General features: G+C 42.8%; 1 protein-coding gene across 1 annotated transcript in view; it reads right to left on the minus strand.

Annotated features, from left to right (window-relative positions):
* SCML4 (Scm polycomb group protein like 4) overlaps nucleotides 1-23,218 on the minus strand; it is a 79,526-nt gene that overhangs the window by 8,970 nt on the left and 47,338 nt on the right. Inside the window, exons 7-8 of the mRNA XM_027748118.2 lie at nucleotides 14,331-14,597; nucleotides 5,521-5,666 (exon numbers count right to left, since the gene is read on the minus strand). Of these exons, the coding sequence (XP_027603919.2) occupies nucleotides 5,521-5,666; nucleotides 14,331-14,597 (413 nt within the window). The remainder of the gene's footprint in view (nucleotides 1-5,520; nucleotides 5,667-14,330; nucleotides 14,598-23,218) is intronic.

The following is a 23,218-nucleotide window of genomic DNA, read 5'->3' on the forward strand; positions in this document are numbered from 1 at the left end:
GTTTTCCCCAGAGGCTAAGAGAAGTGGTAGACCCCAAGGGGTGGAAACCCCTGGAAGTTTTGAAGTTCTGCCCAATGGACGCTCCTGCAGAAATGTAAACATATCACAACCAGACTGGAAAAGAAGAGTTGTAGTTTGGTTGTTGTAGGAGAGGTGGCCATGTTGTAGAGCCACGAGGAAGGGGCTCTGAGCCCCTTGGGCCCTCTGGCCCCCCTCCCAGCCCTGGCTGGGGGGCTGCAGGGACCTGGAACAGCATAAAGCTGGGCTAGGTGCCTGTAGTTATGCCGGGAGATGTTTTTCTCCATGGGCACAGAGCAGCAGCCGACGCTGACCAGAGAAACAGTGGCAGAGAGCCAGAGATAAGAACCTGAACTGAAGAAGCAGCAAAAGCAACATGCAGCACTGCAGAGGAGACTCCTGGAAGGAGAGTCGAGGAAAGGAGAGCCAGCAGCTGAGAGCTACAGAGTTCTTGGGGGTAAGACTGATACCAGATCCCCAAAACTCCTTTGAGGCCTCCTGGAAGGAGGAAGATGATGGACTCTTACTTGAAAGAGCCTTGAAGTGCGACATGCACTGTAGAAAGGAGCTAGAGAGCTCCGAGAGGAATGCAGGGGGAGTTGACCTTGGCTTCCCCCCCCTCACACTGCTGCCACGGTGGCAGCCTGAGAGACAGGGCACAGAGGCCCTGCAAGAGATACCAGACCGTCACGAAGACTCCCCTGTGTCTTCGTGATATGACGTGGTGAAACGACCTTGTCTGGGGTTACGAAGCCCACGGAAGACCCCTCGGTTGTGAGGCGATGGGGCCGAGAGAGAGGCTTGGATACCTCCCTCGTGGATGCTGGCAGAAAAGCCAGCTATCAGCTGCTGCATGAGATGAGAAGAAACCTGCTGCCTCAGAAGATGCTGCTGCTTAAGGACTGGAAGGGATCTGTCCTTCTTTCCCTCCTGGACTTTTATTTGGAGGGGAGAAGAGATCTGATCCATTGTAAATACATATGTCATGGTAGAGATAGTTATGATCATGTGTATAATGTGATGTTATATTTATTTGTACAGTCATTGTAATATATTCCCTTTTCCCCACTTTGGAGTCTGGTGTGTTTTGTCTGGAAAAACCCATCTCACATTAGGTTGAGATGTGGGAGGGGGAATGGAGTTAGGGAATTAGATGTTGGGGCTATCTCAAACCATGACACAGCTATACTGTCCTTCCTTGGACCCAGTCTCTTTTTTCTTGACTATATTAGTGGATCTGCTAAAAAGTACTTGCCCTCCCCATGGTCTCCAGCATGCTTACATACTTGGACCATCAGAGCTAAAACATCACAAGTGTATGCATACATATGCATACACACATATACACACACTCTAATGCTATATATATTGTATTCTGTGATTTTGATGGTCAGATCTTTCCACTCTAATCCATTGTCTACTTATTAAGCAATGCTATGGATCCTAATTTGCCCTGGTCATTATTATTCCATTCAGTAGGTGATTTAGCTGATGAGCAGTTAAGGTCACTTTCTGATTAACTCAATCAATTAATGGTCTTCATTTTGCAACCCCCACTCTATCCATAATAGAAACCCTCTTCACCTTCCCTCTCTTTCCCATTATCTTAAGGAAGCTAAGGTAAAGTAAGAATAAGTGTTATGTATAATTACTATTTGCATAAGAAATAAAAAAAGATCTCCTATAACTGTAGTGCTATAGGGCGAAAACACTGTTGAGGTTTAGGTGCAGAGACAGCTGTTTCTAGATGTTGAGTTCAGCATTTTATTATTTCCATTATTATTACTGCATAGGGGTCAAAATTAAACTGGATGACAACAGTATGCCCAAGGGAGCATTTATATCCAATTAAATATCCCATATTAGCCATGTCTCTGTGCAGATTCTTGGCTTGGCTTCTTTACAGTATTACTGTGTCAGCCGTTTTAAAAATAATTTAAAAAAGAAGAATTTGATAGCATGGTCCCCACATCTGCAATAGCCCCACCAGAAGATCTTGAGCCAAGTTAGGAGCTGGTAAAATACAGTGCCATCAGTGCAATTAGCTTGTTTCACATGCATTGAGACCTGGAACACTGCAAGTCAGAATATTGCGGGAGATCATTATCATGTTCCTGCAAGACAATGGACACAGAAAACATATGAGCTGTGAAATCATGATAGCGTGGATATGAACATATAGTTTCCTCCTGCATGAATGAGTAATACTGTGTTTGTGCTGGCCTCTTGCAGCACTTGTTCTGAGGATATTGTTCAAAAAGCAGAGTAGCCCCTAAACAAGCTCTGTGCCATGCGAACGAGAATTGCAGCCAGTGGTGGATGTCCCCCAGATTGAGGGACACCTCTTTCTCTTTTAGTAAGATGAAAGTACCCACCTTCATGGGTGTTTAAGCACTTAAATCTAAGTAAAATCAAAGATTTCAGGATCTATATCATGCTTGGGATATAGATATAGACATGTCTTTCCCTTCTTTGGTATTCTACAGTGTCATGAACAGACACCAGCCCTGGGTAAGGCCACCACCTGCAACAGGAGCGCAGCAAGTGGCAGCTCAGTGGTCAGTGCTCAGACACTTGAGACCGAGATCTGGAGAAAGACACGTGCTCATAAATCTAATGTCTAGTACTGTCAGAGATAGGTAGCTATTAGAATATGTTAAACTCAAAGTTTTTTGTCCCCTTCAGGTATGCATTTGCCAATCACTGGCCATAATTAAACTGTCAGACCATAACATTCCTTCAATCCCTTCCAGCTTGAGTTTTCTACCTGATAATTCCCAGTGTAACTCTTTCCACTTCGCCATTTCCCTTCCCCTAATCTTTCTACCAACCCTTTCCTGCTGATAGAGCACTGCATGGTGCACAGTGTTGCTACAAGATCCCTGGCCAGGCTGATGGCTCCTTTCCATGAGACCAAAAGCTCTGTCATCAATGAGTTTGGCTCTCCTTGGTACACAGACATGGTGAGGGAGCAGGGAACAGTGGAGGGGAGCTAGTAGGATGTTTCTCAGTCTCTGGTAGACACTCTCAAGAGCTACCTGTGACAGAGCTCCTTGGGTGTCTTGGCAAGTAGAAAAGCTTCTGCTCCTGGTGGAAAGAGAGAGGCAGAGCCAGATCATCCTGCAGCACCTGTTGTGCCAGTGAAGCATGTGGGCTGCATATAGGAAAAGCTGGCTCCGGGGACTGAGGTCAACACCCAAATAGCCTAATAGAGCAGTGGGAAAGCATACTGTCTGCATGCAGGATACATCCTCCAGCCTTTTCTTCCTGCTGGTCCCACCAGCCTCCCCCTCCCAGTGTCATAACTCAGATGAGTTGATTGCCAATGCAACTATTTCGGGCAATAGCTGGGCCTTGTCAATGACAGTAAGTGCTTCTAAGTAAATTATGCACCCTCTTCACATAAATATTGAACATACAGGAAGATATGGCTGAGGTTAATGGACTAATCACTTGTCTCTCACCCCGGGGTCTTTGTGCTAATCCAGATGAAGTTTGAAGGCTGAGAATTTGCAGGGACATATATAACTCAAAGGTGTAATTGAATTGAGTTGTGTGGCAATCATACCCAGGTTCTCACACCTGTGGCATATTTTACCAGGAAACCAATGATAAGTAGAGCCTATGGGTGCTGGGTGTGCAGCAAAGGATGACAGGGACAGTCTTTAGTGGTAATTTAGCTTGATCTCTTCAGTCATAGAGCAGCTGCAGTATCATGGCATGCTCTAGTGCAGCTGGCCCATGATTGCCTGTTACTGTGCCACTGCCCTGCTGCTACATAAAAGCATGTTGTGCCATACTTTGCTACAAGTGGAAACTAGAAAAAACTAGTGCTTTTGCACTCTTCATATTTACAAGACCAACTTTAAATGTTTGGTATTTTTTTTCCTTTGGGATGTACATATTTCTGCCTTGCATGATGCACAACCCCTTCTGGTACTCTCAGAAACTCATTCTAAAGCAAGTTACTTCAAATCTGAAGGTGGCTTGTTTGTCTACTTGGTTGCCCACATGACCAAAATAGGCCATGTTTTCATTATCAACTTAGAAGGCAGATCTGACTTCTCTGCAGAAAGCAGGAAAAGTAGGCCAGCACCTGACCTGTACTTGCAGATTTGGCCATAACACCACTGTGCCTGCTGTTGCTCTCATGCCACAGGCCTGTCTACAGAATGGCAGATGACCTCAATACCTTCTTAGGGTAAGCAGACACTAAGGCCTGTGTTCATCTTCATTTTCATCTGCTCACCTCAGTCACCTCCTCTCCTCAGTATCTGGAAATCCTGCATCCAGAGTGTAACTGAAAGTCCATAATTTGTCTCCCTCAGCTGTTGTCTGTAGCCCCACATTCCTACCTATTGTTGCTGGCACATGGCAAGGAGTGAGATCTAGTCACCAAACCCTCTCGTTTGCTTTGCAGCACCTGGAGTGCTGTTCAGGACTCAGGGCTGGGGAGCAACTCTCATTTAGACCCAGGTCCAGGCACTTACATTCAAAGTTATGACCTCCAGCTGAACACAAACAAGTCACTTTTACAATAAAATCCATTTCTCATGGTCAGACTGAATTGATCAAAGACAGATGGAGAAGGCCAAAGATGCTAATAGATACACTGGTGCCAACTTCATGTGCAGCAGCAGAACAAGAAATTTCAGATCAGATGAGTTTACAGTCTTCCTCTTTACTAAGGATGAATAATATAATTTCCATCACTGGAGATTGCATCACAAAAGCAACTACCATATCCTCCAGTGAGTCAGCAGGTCTGTTAAATTTGGTTATGTAGTTACATAATACTGAGGGGAAAAGGATTAAAAGGATTAAAAGCTTGGTTGTTTTAGGTTTCTCCTGCTAAACATCTGGAGACACATAAAAAATGGTCTTCAGAGAAGAATCATAGACATCCTCTGAAAAAAATTGTCATTGAGGCGGTTTTTGTGCCAATCTGACAATGAAAAATGAGCACCAGATCCTCAGTGCTTTCTTTCTTTGTAGACTTGGCATAGAAACAATTTATGCTCTAGTAGTTGGGAACAAATAGTGAACATTTTATAAAGACACTGTTAGGGTCTCCCCATTGAAGGATAAATGGATAGAATAGCATAGTATATCATAGAATAGCACAGAATAGGACTGTTTCAGTTGGAAGGAACCTACAGTGATCATCTAGTCCAATTGCCTGAGCAATTCAGGGCTGACCACATTACAACATGTTATTAAGGGCACTTTCCAAAAGCCTCTTTAACACTGACAGGGCTGGGGCATTGGCCACCTCTCCAGGAAGCCCATTCCAGTGTTTGACTACCTTCTCAAGGGATAAGTGAATTTTCCTCAGCACAAGTCCCTCAGAGAGCCACCCTCGCAGGGCCCTGTGTTCAACCTGATTGAGCACAAACACTGCCTGTAGCAGCCAAAGGCAGCTGAGAGTACATGTGAGACATGCACTGGCTATCTCTTGGGACTTAAATTACCCAGAAGTGGTAAGGGCAGCCTTCTACATACGTGTTTTCTGAAGAGCTCCACGTGGGGACCTAAAGCGTGGGGGTCTGCATCCTTCACAAACCAAACCACATCATCCACCGTCCAGGTCAAAGGATTCTTGCTTGATGGTCGAGCTGCATCTTGTTGTTCTGGTGAAGGACTCGAGGCTATTGGTACAAAAAAGCCCACAGCAGCGGATTACAATGGCACAAAGCAGTTTCCTTGGTTTGTGAGTATGCAGGGGTGTGGCAGCCCCACTGTGGCATTGGATGTTGGACCCGAGTGTGCAAATATCAGCCTGAGATGGTGAAGTAAGGAGAAAAGGGGACATGGAGTGGTTTCCGATCTGACTGATCAGAAAACACAATCCCAGCTGGCGAATTGTGTTAAAAACCATGAAATCCTCAAGTTCCTGCCGGGGAAGGAAAAATGTGCCAGCTGCCAGGCTCTTAAACCGAGCTGCCCCTGCTGTCTGATCTTCAAGCAGCAGGGATCTTGGCTCAAGAAGACGCTACCCTCCCACCTGGAGAGAAAATTCTTCAGCACTAAACAAAGGAGTTTGCCATTGAATGCAAAGGCTAGAAGATAAAATCAGGATTTAGCAAATAGTTTTTTTTCCTTTGCATTCAGACATCCAGACTTACAGCTTAAAGGAAGGTTTCCAGTCCATATCCTCCTAATCTTAGTCTCTCACAAAGCTGATGGTCTCCAATGAATGCTGATTTGGAAAGTTACTAAACATGTGAAGATGAACATTGCACATGTGACTTTTTAATGGTATAAGCCCTGGATGATTTAAGGTCACTTCAGCTTGCTGTAGCTTTAAATCAAGTGAATAAAGGCACATTAGAATGAAAGTGCATTTATGTTTTTATTCTTAGTCTCTGCAGAATTATAAATCTGAACCTCCACCTCAATATAATTTGTACCCTCATTTATGCTGCTTCACTATGACGAGAACTATACTATGCTAGGTTACAGGAAAGCTCTTTCTGTTTGTTTATATCCACATCAAGCAAACTTTGCCTTAGCAAGCAGCAGCATACATATATATAAAATGTTACTTGCCCACATCTGCTCATCTCTTTCTGTCAAGGCCCAGTTTTTAATGAGAGATGTGCAAATGGTAAGCAAGCAAACACTACAGAAGACTAGAAATGAAACAGAAGAGTGCAGGTAGAGGGAGACCACAGGTACCTAAACTGGAGCCTGGAGAAGCCCCCAGGTAGCCAAGAGGCAATCAGAACTGCTGAGGAGAGAAGGGATGAGCTTTCCAGAGAAATACTGAGCTTACAGAAACAGACTAGATGTATAAGAATCCTCATGCGTGACTCAAAACACGATTCTAATGCATGTGAGCAAATGTACTGGGCTGGGTTTGTGGTTTATGTAGGTTGTCATTTCATTGACTTCAATAGAGCTCTGCTGATTTACATTAGCTGAGACTTTGCCCATATATGCCCAATAATGGTTTTATGTGCACATTGGCCCTTTTTTTCTTGCCACTATGCTCATCTCACAGTATAATGTAATGAGGTATATTTTGCAGTTACTCAGGATGAACTCCAGAAAGCAGTAGTGCTATGAATTTGCAAATCTGGTTGATGGGCTTCATAATGGGATGGAATGTAAATATCATGATAATTGCACTCTCATTTGCTAAGTCACTGTTCTGGATATAAAGGACAAGGAATAGCCGCAGGTCTTTTTAATTAGACAGCAAGGACTGGTGTTCATATGGACTCAGGCGACCCTGGGCTCTGCTCACAAAATAAATGCAATACACAATGGTACAGACACCATCTGGAGCCTTTGGCATGAAACAATGAAGACAAAGAGTGTAAAATGAACAGGGTAATCTTGGCCAACCCCTGGATCATCAGTAACATTTAGGAACTTTGTCAGGGACAAGCGGGAGAACTGAAACTTGTCTGAGAGACAGAGGGGAGAGTATTTCTCCCCTTCATGATCTGTCGGTGGTTTGGATGCCAGCTGATGTGTGAAGGTATTGGGCACTACAGCACCTCAAACCAAAGGTCAGGGAGAAAAACAGGCTTTTGCAAACTAGGTGGAAAATAGAGCGAGGAGACAAAGGTTTGGCTGTGTGCAAAGTATTGCAGGAGTTTCTATGCTACTGCCATAACCTGGTCGGGGGAGATGTCGTGCCACTGCTGAGAATCTCATTTTTTCCCTTTAATTTGTATAAACGTAAGGAAAGCCCAGAGGGCTTATCCTGCGATTCACACTGGGCATAAAAGAGCAGCCTGGAGCTCAGTGACTCTTGCCTGCAACCTGATCCTTCCAGAAATACAATATCAGGAAAGGGCAAAGGGTAGCAGAGAGACCCGAGTGCAGCTGGGAGCCTTCACAGGTATTGGAAGTACCTGTAATGAAGGGAAGGGGGAGGAAAACAGAAGGTTGAAATGACAGGAGGAATCTGTTCATTCCTTCACAATCTAGCAATCAATAGCACAAATCTGATTTCTTAAAGACAAATGCATAAATGACCTTTCTAAAGAGACTACATGGCTAGAACTCTTACAGGCCCTAGCAGGTGAAGATAACCCTATCAAATCCCCACCTGAGGTATAACACAATAATATAAACACAAGAATTATGTGTTGATATTAATTCTTCAAATATTTTTTTACTTTATTTACCTACCTAGTATCGAGTCCTGGATTATCCCCTGCTTTCTCATGAATTAGGATGTGTTATTTTACTTGTGTGAAAGGGGCTATCTTTAAATGTTATTAATAAAACTGGGATACCACCAGTTTGTGGCCAAATATCAATTTGTAGCTGGTGAGTTTGGAAACAATCTGGTTTTCCATATATTTTAGAATTCATTTTGCTGCTTAATTTATTTGGCTTTTTTAACATTTTAGTTTACCCATTTGAGTGTAATTTCTCTATTTACAAAAGAAAATAGATCATTTCATGTCTACACAAAGGCACGGGGTTTGTTTCAATACCACCAGTTTGCTAAAAGACTATATTAAGCATGAAAGTGTTTGATGGCAGCGGGGCAAGTGCTATACATTTTTTCTTATCTGAAGGTGTTCGCACTTAACCTAAGAACTAGATAAATGAGGAAGTCTCATGTCTCCAGGGTATCCTATGCCATCCTGTCATCAGAATTAATCAAGATGATAATGAATACTCAGATTACAAAGAGATGGGAGTGCTTGCGACCAATAATTATTTTTAGAGATCATAATCTAGGTCAAATCCAATTTCCTGTTTTTGACAGGTGGCAAAAATTTGTCAAATTAATGGAATGGGATATGGAAATTTAGGTAATCAGAGGGAAGCACTTTCCCCTCCTGCCCCAAGGATATTGGGGAAGAACAGTGAAGAGGTTCCTCTGCAGGGGAAAGTCTCTGGGCATCCCACTTGAGACCACTACCTGCACAGAAACAGCTGGAATTACCACATCAGTGGCCAAAGCCAAGTGAAGCTGAGAGAAAGACGTGGCCTGGCTTGGTCTGTGTTTTCACTCCACACAGGCTTTTCTCTGCCACTCACCTCAGGACCTTCCTGAGAAGGAGAATGAAGAGAGAGCCAACACCCAAATGGCTGCAGAGGTGTGACAAGGAAATAAAATGCTAAGATGGAGTTAAACCTGCAAAAGAAGGAAAGACAAATAACAGACTCCCTAAATATGTTCTTGGCAAACAAACAGAGCCCAGAGGGAGTACAGTCATTGATAGATAAGAGTGGAAAGGGAGTGACAGATGAACTTTAATATTGCTGTAGGCCTAAATGATTTCTTTGCCTCAAGGGAAGGGGGTGGGAATGAAATTTTAAAAAGTTCTCTCTGATTGCACTGGAGCAGATAATAAGGAGCAGCAAATCTACTGAAACTAAGCAGAAGTAGCAGACCCTCAAAGGCGCAGAGAAATGGGAGTTATTTTAAAAACAACCACCTCAGACTATAAAAAATGACAAAAGGAAGGCTTCGTAGAAGCCACTTTTCTAAAAATCTATGGCATGCCAAGTGGGAGGAGAGGTATCAGAAAAGCGGGCATCTGGGACAACACAATTACAGGATATTTATGAGCATTGGGGGGGTTGATGAGCCATGGTCAGCAGAGAGCTCTGCAAAGAAGATTGGGTTTAACGCGTCCATTTGCACTGGCCAGCATTTGCAGGACACGTCAAGCATCACCTGGCTGGTGTCCTCAGCCTTGCAGTGCATCGGAGAAGAGTCCCTGTCCCACCAGGGTAGCAGCTGCTCCCACTTACAGCATGGAACACACCGTGTGGGGATATAACATCGCAGGGGCTCCTCCGCCCGCTGCAGACGCAGCCCAGCATCCAGCTGTACGAGATGTGGCCATGGGCGTTAAATATTTATTTGGCCTTTTCTTGCTTTGCCTCTGTTTTGTAGTGGGAAAAAAAAAAGGCAGCTCACTGAAAGCACCAAAACTTTCAGACTGTAAATGTCCTAAAAAATTAGCAGGCAAGCTCTATTTGCTGAAGAAATGGTACCCAACAGTGAGGCTCACAATGCCATCAGCAGCTCCTTTGCCTTGGGGAGGTGCTGGATCTAGCTCCCACAAGGTGCTTGCAGCATTATTCTGGAAAAACAGAAATTTCTAACCCTGTGCCCCCAAACGTTTTCAGGAAATATATGCATTAACAAGCAAAATTGCCTCTATAACAAAGACCCTCAGGTGATAATAATTAACTGCTAATATTGGATAATAAAATTTACATAAAAATAACAAGCTACAGGGTAAGGTTAAGGTTACTATATAGTGGTTGAACACACAATTCTTCATACTTGGGATAAAGGCTTTGTCTGTTATGTAAGCAGGCTTGGAAAGGTTTATGATGTCCTTGACTATTCCTTCCCTGATTTAAAAGCTTCAGTTTGGCAAATGATGACAGGAAAGTGCATGTTTATCTGTTAGCAGCCCCAACTGGCTTTCTGAAATGAGATCTTTTTTATTTTTTTTTCTGAATTTTTTAGCATAATCAAGGAGAATTAGGCATCAAGCTTCCAATCGCATTAATGAGAGCTTTGAGGTTTAATCTCATCCATTCCACTTGAAAGACATGTTCTGCTATGCAATGAGATATGTTTTATGATTATGGTTTTTTCCATTATATTTGCCCACCATGATAAATAAGGCAAGATATTTTTCGTAACTATCCCTAAATAAATAGGACTGATTTGAGGTTTCAGAGATAAATTCTTCCTCTTTTTAATGAGTCCTGCCCATCCCTGCCTTGTAAGTATACAAACTGAAGAGGACAAGAACAGAGACTGGCATGCACCACTTACTCATCTTTGCTTACTTATGATTCAGCAACATATAAATTATGCCTAGAAAGAAGAAAAAGACATACGCAGATTCCAAAGACTTTTGCAAGAGAGACTCTGTGAAGGCAGTAATCAAACTCCAGTGTAATTGCATTAAGGCAATTGCAGAAAGGTGTGTATTTTAGAAGTCTGGGATTGCCAGTAGAAGCGGAAGCAACATGGTGGGTGAAAATATGATAGCTGTGAAGAAATACGGTCTCTAATTTTAAGGGGGACCAGGAAATGCTTTGTAGGACTCTGGTGAGATTGCAGTGTTACAGAGCTGACACTATGGCAAATGGAGTAAGAGGTGAAACCAGTCTGTGACTGGAAACATTAAAGTGTCTTAATGCTGGAAGTGATATTGTCATGACTGTGTGAGCACCTTGACTTCATGGATCTCACTGTGTTGCCCATTACAGCCACAGAAAAGTGCCTGATGTGTCTGAGAGCAAGTGGCTCTCCTCTGTCTCAGAGGACCCGGCTACTGCCACGGACTACAGGAGACTCTGCTGGAGTCTCCAGAAAGCAGCTGAGTGGATCAGAGGAAACGTGATGGATGGTGGTGGCACAAATGTGCACTGGCTGTTTGTGCTGCCATACATGGGTGGAGCACAGGGGATTGCTCTTCCCTCTGTTAGAGACCTTGACAGGAAACCCATCTCTGTATGGGTAGATCCTAATCTACAGTGGGTGATACCAGGACTAATAAATTGTTAAAAATTAAAAAAACAAAACCCAACAGTATCAATGAATCCATAACCATTTAAATTATGTACACTGTATACCTTTTGGTTTTAGGAAGCCCTTACTGTTGTGCTGGCCAAATGACACAGAGATTCCAGAGGATCGAGGCTATGCAAGTGTCAAATACTTGTCACATAAAAATACACTAAGGTGTTTTGGGATGGGTCCTATTAACCCCAAGTATTATATATAACAGCTTCAAGTCAGTTGTAACTGCTTTAGAGATACATGTCATGGATGCCTGGTTCGAACACAATCTCTTCCTCTTTGCTCCTCAAAGTGCTTTAGTAAGTTTTAAGCTAGAGAAATACAGGAACCTGCAAAGCCTGTTGCATGACCACTCTATGACTTTTTTGTTGGTTCAGTTCTGAGAAAATATGTGCCATATTTCAGCCTTTCATTTTGTAGACTGTGGGTTTTGTGGGAAGTCACAAAAAGAGAGATGGAGCTGTCTCCTGAAGCTTAGCTTCATGCTCAGGACCATGCCAGAACTTTCACAAGGCATTGGCTGAGACTGAGAAATGGTGACATTCAGAATCAGAAACAAGAAGGGAAAGTAATGCAGCTGAACAAGCTTAAGATGGTCTGATTTTAGGCTTCAGCCTCTTGAACATAGTTTCCATCCCCTGATACCATGAGTTTTCTGCACACAACACATTTTTAAGCATGGAAATTTTTTGTGTGCTGAAATGCACAAAGTATTCAATAAGCCACTGAGTGATTCAGGGAAGAAAAAAATCTATGAAGGGTTACTAAACATGAATCCGCCACCTCTGGTTCAGGAAGTCCTTGAGCCACAAATTTCTGAAGGCAGAAAGGGTAGTGGGTAGTGCACCACCTCTGCATTTATCCCTTTCCTTGGGGCGTGCGGCTGTTCCATGGTGGAGACAGGATGTGTGGCTAGACAGACCTTTGCTCTGAACTGCCCTGGCTCTTCACATATACTACAAAGAGACAATGAGTGATATCAAGCAGAATGATAAAGTTTTTTAAGGCAAGTAAGTAACAACGTTGTTAAGTCTTGGCTTCTCACAGCTGCCAACTATAAAGCTTGACGAAAGGGTCCCAGTTCTGCTAGGAGGCTCTAAGGAAGCAGTAGGAGGCACGTTAAGCCTCTTGTCCTTCCAGCACCTGATTATGGCAGCCTGAGAGGCACTGAACAAGATCTGAAAGTGGCTTTTCATTTCCTTTTCTTTGTAACTGAGGCCACCAGTTCCGAGTGATGACCTTTTACAACTTGTTTGCAGTAGTGCATTTCTATACTATCTACTTTGCTTTGAGTAAAGTTGACTCTGTAAGTAAAGGAAAAAATCATGAGAACCAAACACTTACCAGTGGTCTCTATAACAGACTAACGCAGGGGTAAACCAGGGAAACAAGTGTGTGAAAATAATAGCAAAGTGAATGGTGGTTTTGGGTGGGTATTGAACATTTAAGAAGGCAAACTTAGATAAGTGAATACAAGGATAATACATGTTTTGGAAGAAAAATGCTCTAAAATATTAAATAGCAAAAGTCCAGGAACAAGAAATAATACAGGTGTTGGGGAGGTGAGGGGTACTGAAAGAATTAAGTGAAGATTAAGAAAAGGAAAAAGAAAGAGGTTCTGGAATGGTTTCCAAGCAAGAATATGCAGAATCACTTGAAGTTTCCAGGGACAATGCAAGGGGAAAAAGACAATGTAATGATCTAACGGTAGACAAAGGGACTAGGGGAACCAGAAAGGCTTCTGCAAATATATAAAGATTTTAAAAAACCACACTAGATTGATGGTAGACTCCATTAATAAATGAGGAAGGAAAGAAATTAATGACTTAAAAATGGCTGAGACATTCAACTCCTTTGTTAGATCTATCTTCAAAATGAAAAATGCATAAGTGAAGTTTGAATAATTAGTAAAGGTGAAGACACTGTTGGAATCACTACTGATAAAGACCTGCTAATTGAGAACTTGGAAAATGCAAACAAAGTTAAGGGAAGCTCAGTGAATTAGCTAACCCGTTTGATGAACTTTGATAATTTCTAGAGGAAAAAAAAATCATGGTTAATAGGAACTATAGCTGATGGGCAGAGCAACTGACCCAGTAAATATAAGTCCTAGCAGTGTAACTGGACAAAAATACAAAGAAAGGGAAAAAGAAGAGTCATTGAATGCAGTGGTTCCCATGGCATCCCTTGCATTTGTAGATAAACTTCTTATGACTTTGCTCCCTGAAGAACAAAAGAGCCTTGAGCAGTGAGCTAAATTATTTCAAAAAATATATGTTCTGCTGAGGAGTCTTTTTCAAGCAAAATCTGTCTTGGTTCATGATTAAAGGGGCAGGATGGCCACACACTGGAAGCAAAACCTTTTGCGAAAATGCTTTAAGGTAGGCACTAATATTTGGGTTTGTTCTGCATCATATCTTATACACAGCTGGTGTCATACAAATAACCTGCCAGTAGGCAGTATCAATCAATTAGGAGGAGAGCTTTATATATTAATATTTATATCTCTAAGTTGATAATAACAGTTGTGATTGCCACACAATTATACATAATACATATCTTTACATAATAACAGCTTCAGGAAACATTCACCTTTTTATTTAATGATGAACAGATTGATTTTGTGTTTACCTAGGTTATTATTTCTCCTAAGTGGAAGCATGAGTGGTCTGGATGGATTCTATCACAGAACTACCTCACTAATTTTCTAGCGAATTTGGGAATGAGTTGAGATTCCAGCACAGCACCTGCATAGCACATCACTAAATGGAAGATGTTTTATTACCACTTCTATTTCCTTCAAGACAGGCCCCATTCCTTGTTGGGCTGGAATTCTGATGCCGCAAGCCAGTAGATGAGGACCCCCCTGAAGACATTTGAGCAGGATGATGGCTACAGGAGGAAGAGGAGCCTCCAGCAGGATGTCCATCTGCAGGACTCTGATGCACAGTGTACATGGAACCCATGCAACCGAAGGCAGCATTGGCAGGATCCAGGCTGTACTGCTTCCAGTTTGCAGGATCAACCAGGTAGTCCTCAGGTATAACTGTTTCTACTCAGGAAGTCCAGACACAAAAGAAACATCAGTAAAACAAAACCAATTTTAATTCAGTCTGTGAAATTTTTTTTTCAAAATTCCCTTTTTTTTGATCAAAAAGTATAGCTCCATTTCCAACTTTCTGTACAGATAGCTGGCTCCAAGAGGGATCCTTGCTAAGAATTAATGAAGGGAAGCACAACCACTCAGAGGTCAGTAGAGTCACAACAGGAAAACTATGGCTTAATGTGAGTCATCCATGTCAGCTTACAGCATATGCTCTGTAAAGTCCTGGGCCACGGACTGGCGGGTCCCATTTGCCTTATGGTGCTCCTTGAATACCACCAAGACTAGAGGATTGAAAGGAAAGAGGTGGGGGAGGACAATGGGACAAGTTTGTTGGGTTCATGCCTGGCAGCCAGTAGGAGGGAGTGAAGGTAATAAACCGAAGCATTCTGGCTGCAATTAGAATGAATCAGAAGTATCCTCAGCCACAGACATCCATCAGGCCTGGTATCCTGCAAGGATGACTGAAGAGTACACCCAAGGTTTATCACAGACATATATGTGTAAGGGAGTCACTTGGATCTGACTTGGTTCGGACAAGCACGCTGACATCACAGATGATTGCAGACCATTGCTATGGTTCCTCTCCTCTGCATTGTACTTTTCACATTAGGTAGGAGCTAAATACCTTGCTTTTCAGATTCCTCATAATAAACCAAATTCTGCACTTAAGGACCTATTTTAGAGAATTATATTCCCCTATGGGGTTTGGGGTCTAATGGACAGGCATGAGGCAGGTCTAGTCTAAGGTTTTGCAGTGTACAGACTTCTTTTTGCCAGTTCTTCTCAGACCTAGGTCCAGGTCAGTCACTTCCAAGTTCATGTCATTGTCCTCCTCTGGCCAGCCCCAGTCTCCTCCCAACAGGCATCGATATTCAAGCTCCTTCCTATTTGCCTTTTTTTTTTCTTCATCAAAAGATTATCAAAGGTCTTCCTCCTCGTTCCCACTGCTGTTTTCCCTGCAAAACCAGCCCTCCTCTCACTCAGCCCCAGGTTTATCACTACTGGGATACCAGCAGAGCTCCTGGAAACCTCTCTAAGATCCCAACCTTCACAGAACACTACCGGCAATCTGTAATTTAGATATTCCCACTCTCACTGGGTGTTAACACCTGGCAGGCAGGGAGCCCCTAGATTAGGGAAGTGCCTTCCATTGCCCCAAGATGTTTCTCTGAGCTGTTGAAAAGTCCACTTTCCTCATCATGCGTATGCTCCCTCCAGAGACATCTAAGCAGGGTGAAATTACCCCCAGGGTGTCACACACCATCTTCCCTGCCTGAGCAACACCCTCCTCCTGACATAGCCTTATTGAATAACAAGAATTTATGCTGTAATTCCTGCCGTAAGGCAAAAACTACATTGCTAATAGATGTTGAGGCTGTATGTAGCAGAGTTTTCCTTTTAATTTACATTTTTACTCTTTTCCTTTAAAAAGAAAACCCAAAACCTACTTGGCAACTGTGTACAGTAGCTGATGTTAAACAAACATGATTTAGTTCGACAACTCAAATACTAAAGAGTTGTGCCATGCCAGCATCCTGGCTTGGGTGTTAAGCCACAGAACAGATTTTTGTTACATGATTGCCTGACTTTTTATTTTCTTGCTGCTGTCTTTCAAAACTTTGTCCCACTTTGGGCCAAGACTGGACTCGCCATAAGGCAAACATCAGATTTGAGGAAAAGCTGTAAATGTAAAGTTTCCTCGCTTTTGGACACTTGCCTTTGAAACTGCAAGTAACTTTCCTTTAGCAAGGCTTTTTTCCCTTAGATTATTTGGATTCTTAAAGCACACTTTCAGGTCTACTGCTGTTTCCTGCCAGGGGTTTTTGAGCTTGATTCTCACACAAATTCAGATAGGGTGTAATTCAACTGAATTCAGTGGAGTTCAGCTAACATAACACGTAAGAGAAATGGGAATCAGACACCCTGAACCTTTCTCCCTAACCTCCAACAGATGCCAAAATTATATAGTGATTGAGCTAAATACCTTGCTTTTCAGACTCCTCCCAATAAACCAAAGAAAATCCAATCAAGCCTCCTCATTCAAAGGAATTTAATTACTGTGTAGAACACTTGCAATAATAGCCTCTTACGCATAAAGAAGACGGCTCTTTCTGCAGCATCCTGCCTGCACTGCATGGAATAATTATGCCTCTTGTGAATCATTACCTCTTTATTCCAGGAAAAGAATGCTCTTTTAATATGATTACAATATGAAGAAGACATAGACTATCAAGACAACAAACAGCACATTAAAAGAGCCGGGCTAAATAAACAGCATACAGCTTTTATTACTAGGGATTTAAATTACTCCAAAATTTGTGAGCAGACACCAGGGATTTTTTGACTGGTGTCGGACTCTCTCAGTATTCTGTGTGAAATAAGATACATGCAGATGAAATCTTCCTGTGGAAGGACATCCATGAGTTGTGTGCAGGAGAGTTGTGTGCAAGACTATGACGAGGAGCCAATTGCTGTCTGTTCTGTTCCTAACCTTGCCTAAGACTCTTTTCTTGATCTAGATCAATTTATTCCACGTCTCTGCTTTGAGCTCCAAAATGGTAGTAATGATGTCTATTGTCACAGACCAAGCAGGAGCCTCCATGCATTACTGTATGAAACATTCCCCAGTGGAAGGTGCTCTGGAAATTTGAAAAGTCATGTTAATGTCTTCATTGGACCATTACGGTTGGGATGACGGAGAAACTGGTTGGATGATCAGGCCTAGTGGGTGGCAGTTGACAGGTTGCATGGAGGCCAGTACAAAGCAGGGTACCACAGGGATCTAACCTGGCATCCAGATTTGGTCTCTGAAATATCAGGCAGACATGGACAAACCAGTGAGTTCAGTGGAGGGCCATCAAGAGGCCTGGGGCCTGAAGCACTTGCCCTGCTCAGGAGAGGTGGGAGAACAGGACTTATTCAGCCTGGGGAGAGGAAGCTTGGGGTGTGAACCTAGCAGCAGCCCCACAGAACCCACAGGGAGGTTGCTAAAAAGATAGAGCCAGGCTGTTCACTGTGCTGTGTGGCAGATGAACAAGAGACAACAAGCAAAACTTGAAATGAAAATTTCAGACTGCATATAAGGAGAAACCTTTTACCCATGAGTACAGTGGGGTGGTGGCAGAGGCTACCCAGAGAGACTCTGCAGACCAGATTGGACAAAGCCCTGAGCAAGCTGGTAGGATCCCATATCCCATAGCTGACTCTGCTTTGGGCAAGGGGTTTTACCTGAGACCTCCTGGGGTCTCTTCCCACATGAATTGTCCTATGATCCTATGACTGACATTTTCTCCACTCCAAGAAGCAACCACAGAGGGTTCGGGAGAACCATGATAAGGGTTCATGTTAGGGGTCCAGGGTGTCCTTACTGTGGCACAGAAGGAGGGATGAGCTCCACTGTCCAAAAACTGAAGAAAATGGGGAAGCTCTGTGCTCATATTTCTCCAGCTCCTTGTTAGTTTGTACCACAGAGAAGCTGCATGACTTGGGGTTCCACTGATGATGTACATGAAAATATCTGCCTTTTGTAAGCTCCCAGAAGGCTTTATAAAGTGTATGGCTTTCACAGCTTCTAATCCCACTTTGGCCAATTAGGAAAAAACATGTTTTCTTAGACAATAGAAGAAAATATGACTCTCTATTGAGGTTTAAAATGCAACGGTTTCATGAATCTGTAGCTTAGCCCTTTTGTATTCTGTCACACTCCATATTTTATTTTCCGGGTAGTCAGTGTCACATACTATTGAGAAATTAGTACACAATGCTTTAAAGTAGGATTTATGAGAAAGCTGCTTCGAGCTTTTGCTATAGGCACAGTAGTCTCCATTAGAGCTGTTCACCACTCTGAGATGCTCAAGCCATTTTGGCATAGTTTTCCTTTCCATGAGTGGTGCACAGGTTATTGGATTGAAAAGCCCAAGGCTGTTACATCCAGCACACCTTAAAGTCCAACAACTGAGAAGAGAGAAAAGCCACAATTACTTTTGCAATTTAAAAATACATATTTCTTTATCTGAGTTTCTTTAAAATAACAGCCTGTATTGTCTCTAGCCAGATTCCTGAAGATTAGGCAGCTGAGAGTTAGAACAGCCTGAGAACCTGCGGCTATCATCCCAGCTCTGCTGCAGCCTTCTGGAGTGACCTCGGTCAGGTTATCTCTCATCTCTGGACCCCAGTTCTCCGTTAGGATGAAGAGAAATACTTGTTTTGTCTCTCACTTCTGGAACACATTAAGTTCTTTACCTCAATCCTATTTGTTTGCCACTATGGAGTACCACATAGATGCATACTGCAGCATCTGGGAATAGTGGATCTAATCTCTTACTTTTTCTTCTACATCTCACAAAAAGTCCAAACTTATTCTGCTAAAATTTCTCCTATAGGTAAAAGTTGTTTCTACATTCCAGAGACACTCTATTCTGCCTTCTCCCAGGCCAAACATGCCTTGTGCTGCTTTCCTCACCTGCTGCTGCTCCCACACCACTGATTGTGTTGTATGTCTCTTCCTTTACCTGTCTCAGGCTCCCTTCCCTTATACCCCCGCCCAGTTTCTCCCTCTATTCTTCTCCATCATGTCTTTCTGCTGCTTCTTCCATTGTATTCCTACCACCTCTTGCTCTAACACTGCTTTCCTGCACCTGCAGCATCACCCTCTTCCCATTTTGCCAGCTGTTTTCCTATCTCTCTTTTCTGTTTTCCTTCCTCCCATACTGCTGACCTGCATAGCCATTTCTTCCCCAGGCTGTTCCCCTTCCATCCCTCTCCGACTTACATTGATCCAGCTTTCCTTTTCTGATATTCCCATGCCTTTCTCTGGGTTTGTACCCAGATTGCTGCTTGAACAGGTCAGGGCAGTGAACTGGGACCAGAGACCCTTCTCCCACTTAACAGGCCACGTCCTGCATAGCCATGGAGTGGCTGCATCTGGGTGAAGGCTTCATGAGGCACTGCTGGAAATGCATACCCCTACCTATGAGCACACTGGACAGTGATCCCCAAACCAGAGAGATCTTTCAGACACCAGTATCTTCCTGGGATATCTGCCCTTCCTTCTAGGATAATACTTTAATGTCATTTCATAACCTTTTACTTCACCACCTGCAATGCCCAATCATTTGCATTTGCTTTAATTAAATTCCCCATTAATTTCTTTTCCTTACAGTCAATATAGGTTTCTTTCTTTCTTTCTTTTCTCTGCCCACATTCTTCCTTTTTTGTGTCGTCTCCTATTCCTCATATCATTTAGTGATGGGCTTTGCCCTCTGACCCTTCCCTGTACCTTTTAAAGTGCTACCATATATTGTCTATAATGGGTTGACCAGATGTGAACTCTGTATTTTAAGCAGCATGATATCATAGCTTCCTCAGACCTCTCCTTTTTCCCAGCCAGGGCCAGCCTTTTTTCATCTCCCAGTCATTTTGAGAGGAGCCACCCCAGTGTCAAAATCCTATTGAGAGACTCCTTCTTTATAATGTTTTATCTTTGCCTGTATTTTATAGTTCCTGAGTTTTGCTCCAGCTTCCTGCACATGGATGGTATTTGTCCTGTCTGGGAGTTGTGGGGGGACAGTTTTAAGCAGCAGCTTAGAAACCCTGCATCTCAGCCTTGATGAAAGTAAAAATAGAAATGGGGAAAAACAAACAAATGCTGAAATGTGAAAGGATTATTCTTCAGATGAGTTTAACCATCAAGTGGTTTTCAAGCTAGTGTAAGCCAGAAAGGGAGAGAGCAGAAAGATGTAAACAGTATTTAAGATTGTGAAAGATATCCCTTGGCTTTGAACTGCTATCTTCTGTTTTAACATCAACTCTTACAAGATTATAAAAGAACTTTTTCTGTGCCTTCCAAATAGCCTCACACATTTCTGTCCAGTCAAACACAGAACATGGACCTTATCTTCCCTGTAGCTTGAGCCTGCATGTATCTGTCTAAAGATAGGAGTCTTGTATGATGGATTAGGACTTTCCAGCTCTACCTGCTATGATTTACTCTGGGATTACAGCACCAGCCCATTCCTTTTAGTTCCATTGCCTGTCCAGACATGCAGCACAATGAAAATACGATGTCACCCCTTAGCAGGCATTTCTATACTGTATCAACACCACTCACTCTCTGGTGCATGCATCTGCACACTATACAGCTGGGCAAGGACCAGACCTTTTCCACACCAACCCGAGGCTGCCACAGTTTGGCCGGACATGGAAAACATTACAGGGAATGACATCTGGTTTGTGGCATCAGAGTCAAGCTGCTTGCTGCTTGGCAAGGCAGTGTGGCATGGAGACACATCCCTAAGGAGTCACAGCATCCCTGAGGCTGCTGCAGAGAGGCAGTGAGAGAGCAGGCAGCCCAGGGCATCTGCCAACAGTGGTTCAGGACTGTCACGCCTGTGGTTTTCATTCTACAGGATAACTTTTGCATGCATTATAGGGACACACAGTTGCATCCACAGGGGAGAAAAAGGGGGGTTACTCGTCAGTCAGAACAGAAAAATGTAAATATGCCTCATTCACTTGTGAATGCAGATATTATGAACACTGAAACCATGGTCACACTGTGGAGATAAAACTTGCAATGAATTCTCCAGGGTTTAGTCTGGGGCTTTACTGCACCATGTATCATCTAGCTGCGTCCGAGCTGCTAAAACGTATTTCGCAGGAACTGAAATGCCAAATTCCCCAAGGACAAGCTGCCAGTCAGTTAACATCGAGAATCTAAACTTTTTTAGAGAATTTTCCAAAATCCAGTGTTGTCCTGATTACAAGGTCTTCAGCATAGGCAATTTTTTTTCATTATTTAAACCATTTCTCTTGAGTGTTTGCAGCCCAGACAGCAGTCTCATTGTGTTTTATGCAGTAGAACCACGGAATAAAACCAGCTGGGAACAGATCAGCATGGTTTTATTGTCCAAAATGAATAAAAAGGTAGAGTAAATTCACAAGCTAGCTGCTGACAAATATATTAGATTTAATAATAAAATGTGCTCGTGTGCATAAATAACCTATTGAGCAACTTTTTCCATTTTTAAAGTGCTTGGGATGATTGAGTGAATGTATTGTATTGCAATGGAGAGGTTTTAGTCCTATGATACATCATAGGCTAATTGTTTAGGCACACCCACAAGCTAAGGCAAAGTGATTTCAATGACACAGGGATCCGGCCTTTAGAAAAAGTCTTCCTTTGGTCTTTTCTGCCTGATTCAGACCTGCTCCTCCTTTCTCTACCTTTCTCCCTTGCCTTTATGTTATACCAAGGTGTACATCATGAAAAGAAGATTTATCGGGGTTGTATAGTTTTCTGTCTTAGCACAGCAACGGTTCTGCAATGGCAGAGGGAGATGGCCACAATCAATTTTTTGTTTCCAGCTTCTAGCACTAGCTAGAGGGGCTTTTCTATCCAGGTAGTTTATAATGTACTCTACATTCTTATAAATCAGCATTGTTAGAAGTCACAAAAGTCTGTATATAAAATCGACTAGAAGAAAACGACTGTGTTATTTGAAAATTTCAAGGTATTATATATTGGGATTCTCTGCAGATTAAGTACTAAGTGCATTTTTGTTCTACTACCACCATGATGAATGTCCCTGAATTATATTGCTTAGTACTGGCTTAAAATATTTATCAGCAATTTTTTATTGTTTGAAAAACAAATAATTTGAGATGTAAGAAGTGAGATGTCTAGAGCAAAGTGCAGTAACTGCAAAATAAGCTGTGCTTGCTCATTAATAAATAATAATAGTCTTATCCAGAATTAGGCAGAGTACATATAAAGCACGAGATGTGCATGTGTTTGTATGCAGGTATAAGATCTTTTATAAAGTCTTTGCTTCATTTTTCCCTGCCTACTGCTGCAGCTCAGCTGAACTTTCTGACATTTCTTCTGTCATATAAATACATCATATATAATATATATGGGCCCTAAAGCCTTAGTACCCCTTCACAAAATCTTTCTTTTCCTGTCTTCTCTGCTGCTGCTTCTGACATCCCTAGTTGATCTCAATCCCAGCAGCTAGGAAATTACCAATTCCCCTTTGTTGAGTCTTTTTATCCCCTCCTCTTTCCATGATCCCGTAGAGCCAGTTTCCCTTCGCATCACTGTGCTGCACTATGCCATGCTGCCAGGGGAGCTGGACTTGCCCTGGGACCCTATTTATCTCCAGCCTCACTGCATCTTCCTTAAATTCAGCTTCCCTAATGAAAAGTGGTAAGCCACTGCCACTCTATTGTTTAAGTCATTTGTGTAACCTTATCTGTTCCATGAAGAAACCCACCATAAAGTACCTGATTCCCCAGACCACAATTTGTAGCTTATTTTCAGTCAGAGGTGGGGAAGTACTTCTCTTGCCCAGCTGCTGGTGGCACATGTCCTTGTCTTGCACCCTTACCTTGCTCATCACTGCCCATGGCCAGCACCATCCCAGCATGAACACCAAACTGCACAGTCACCGCCAACAGTTTGCTTCTGCTACTCTCTTAATTGCTTTAATCCCCTGCTTTGCACTCATTTTGCCAACAGATTATTGTTCTTCCAGCAGATGCTTCAGAAAGTCATTTTGATGTACTCT

This window comes from Pipra filicauda, unplaced genomic scaffold, assembly GCF_003945595.2.
Source record: "Pipra filicauda isolate LSUMZ 115617 unplaced genomic scaffold, ASM394559v2 scaffold176_size3548034_pilon, whole genome shotgun sequence".
Classification (NCBI taxonomy): Eukaryota; Metazoa; Chordata; class Aves; order Passeriformes; family Pipridae; genus Pipra; species Pipra filicauda.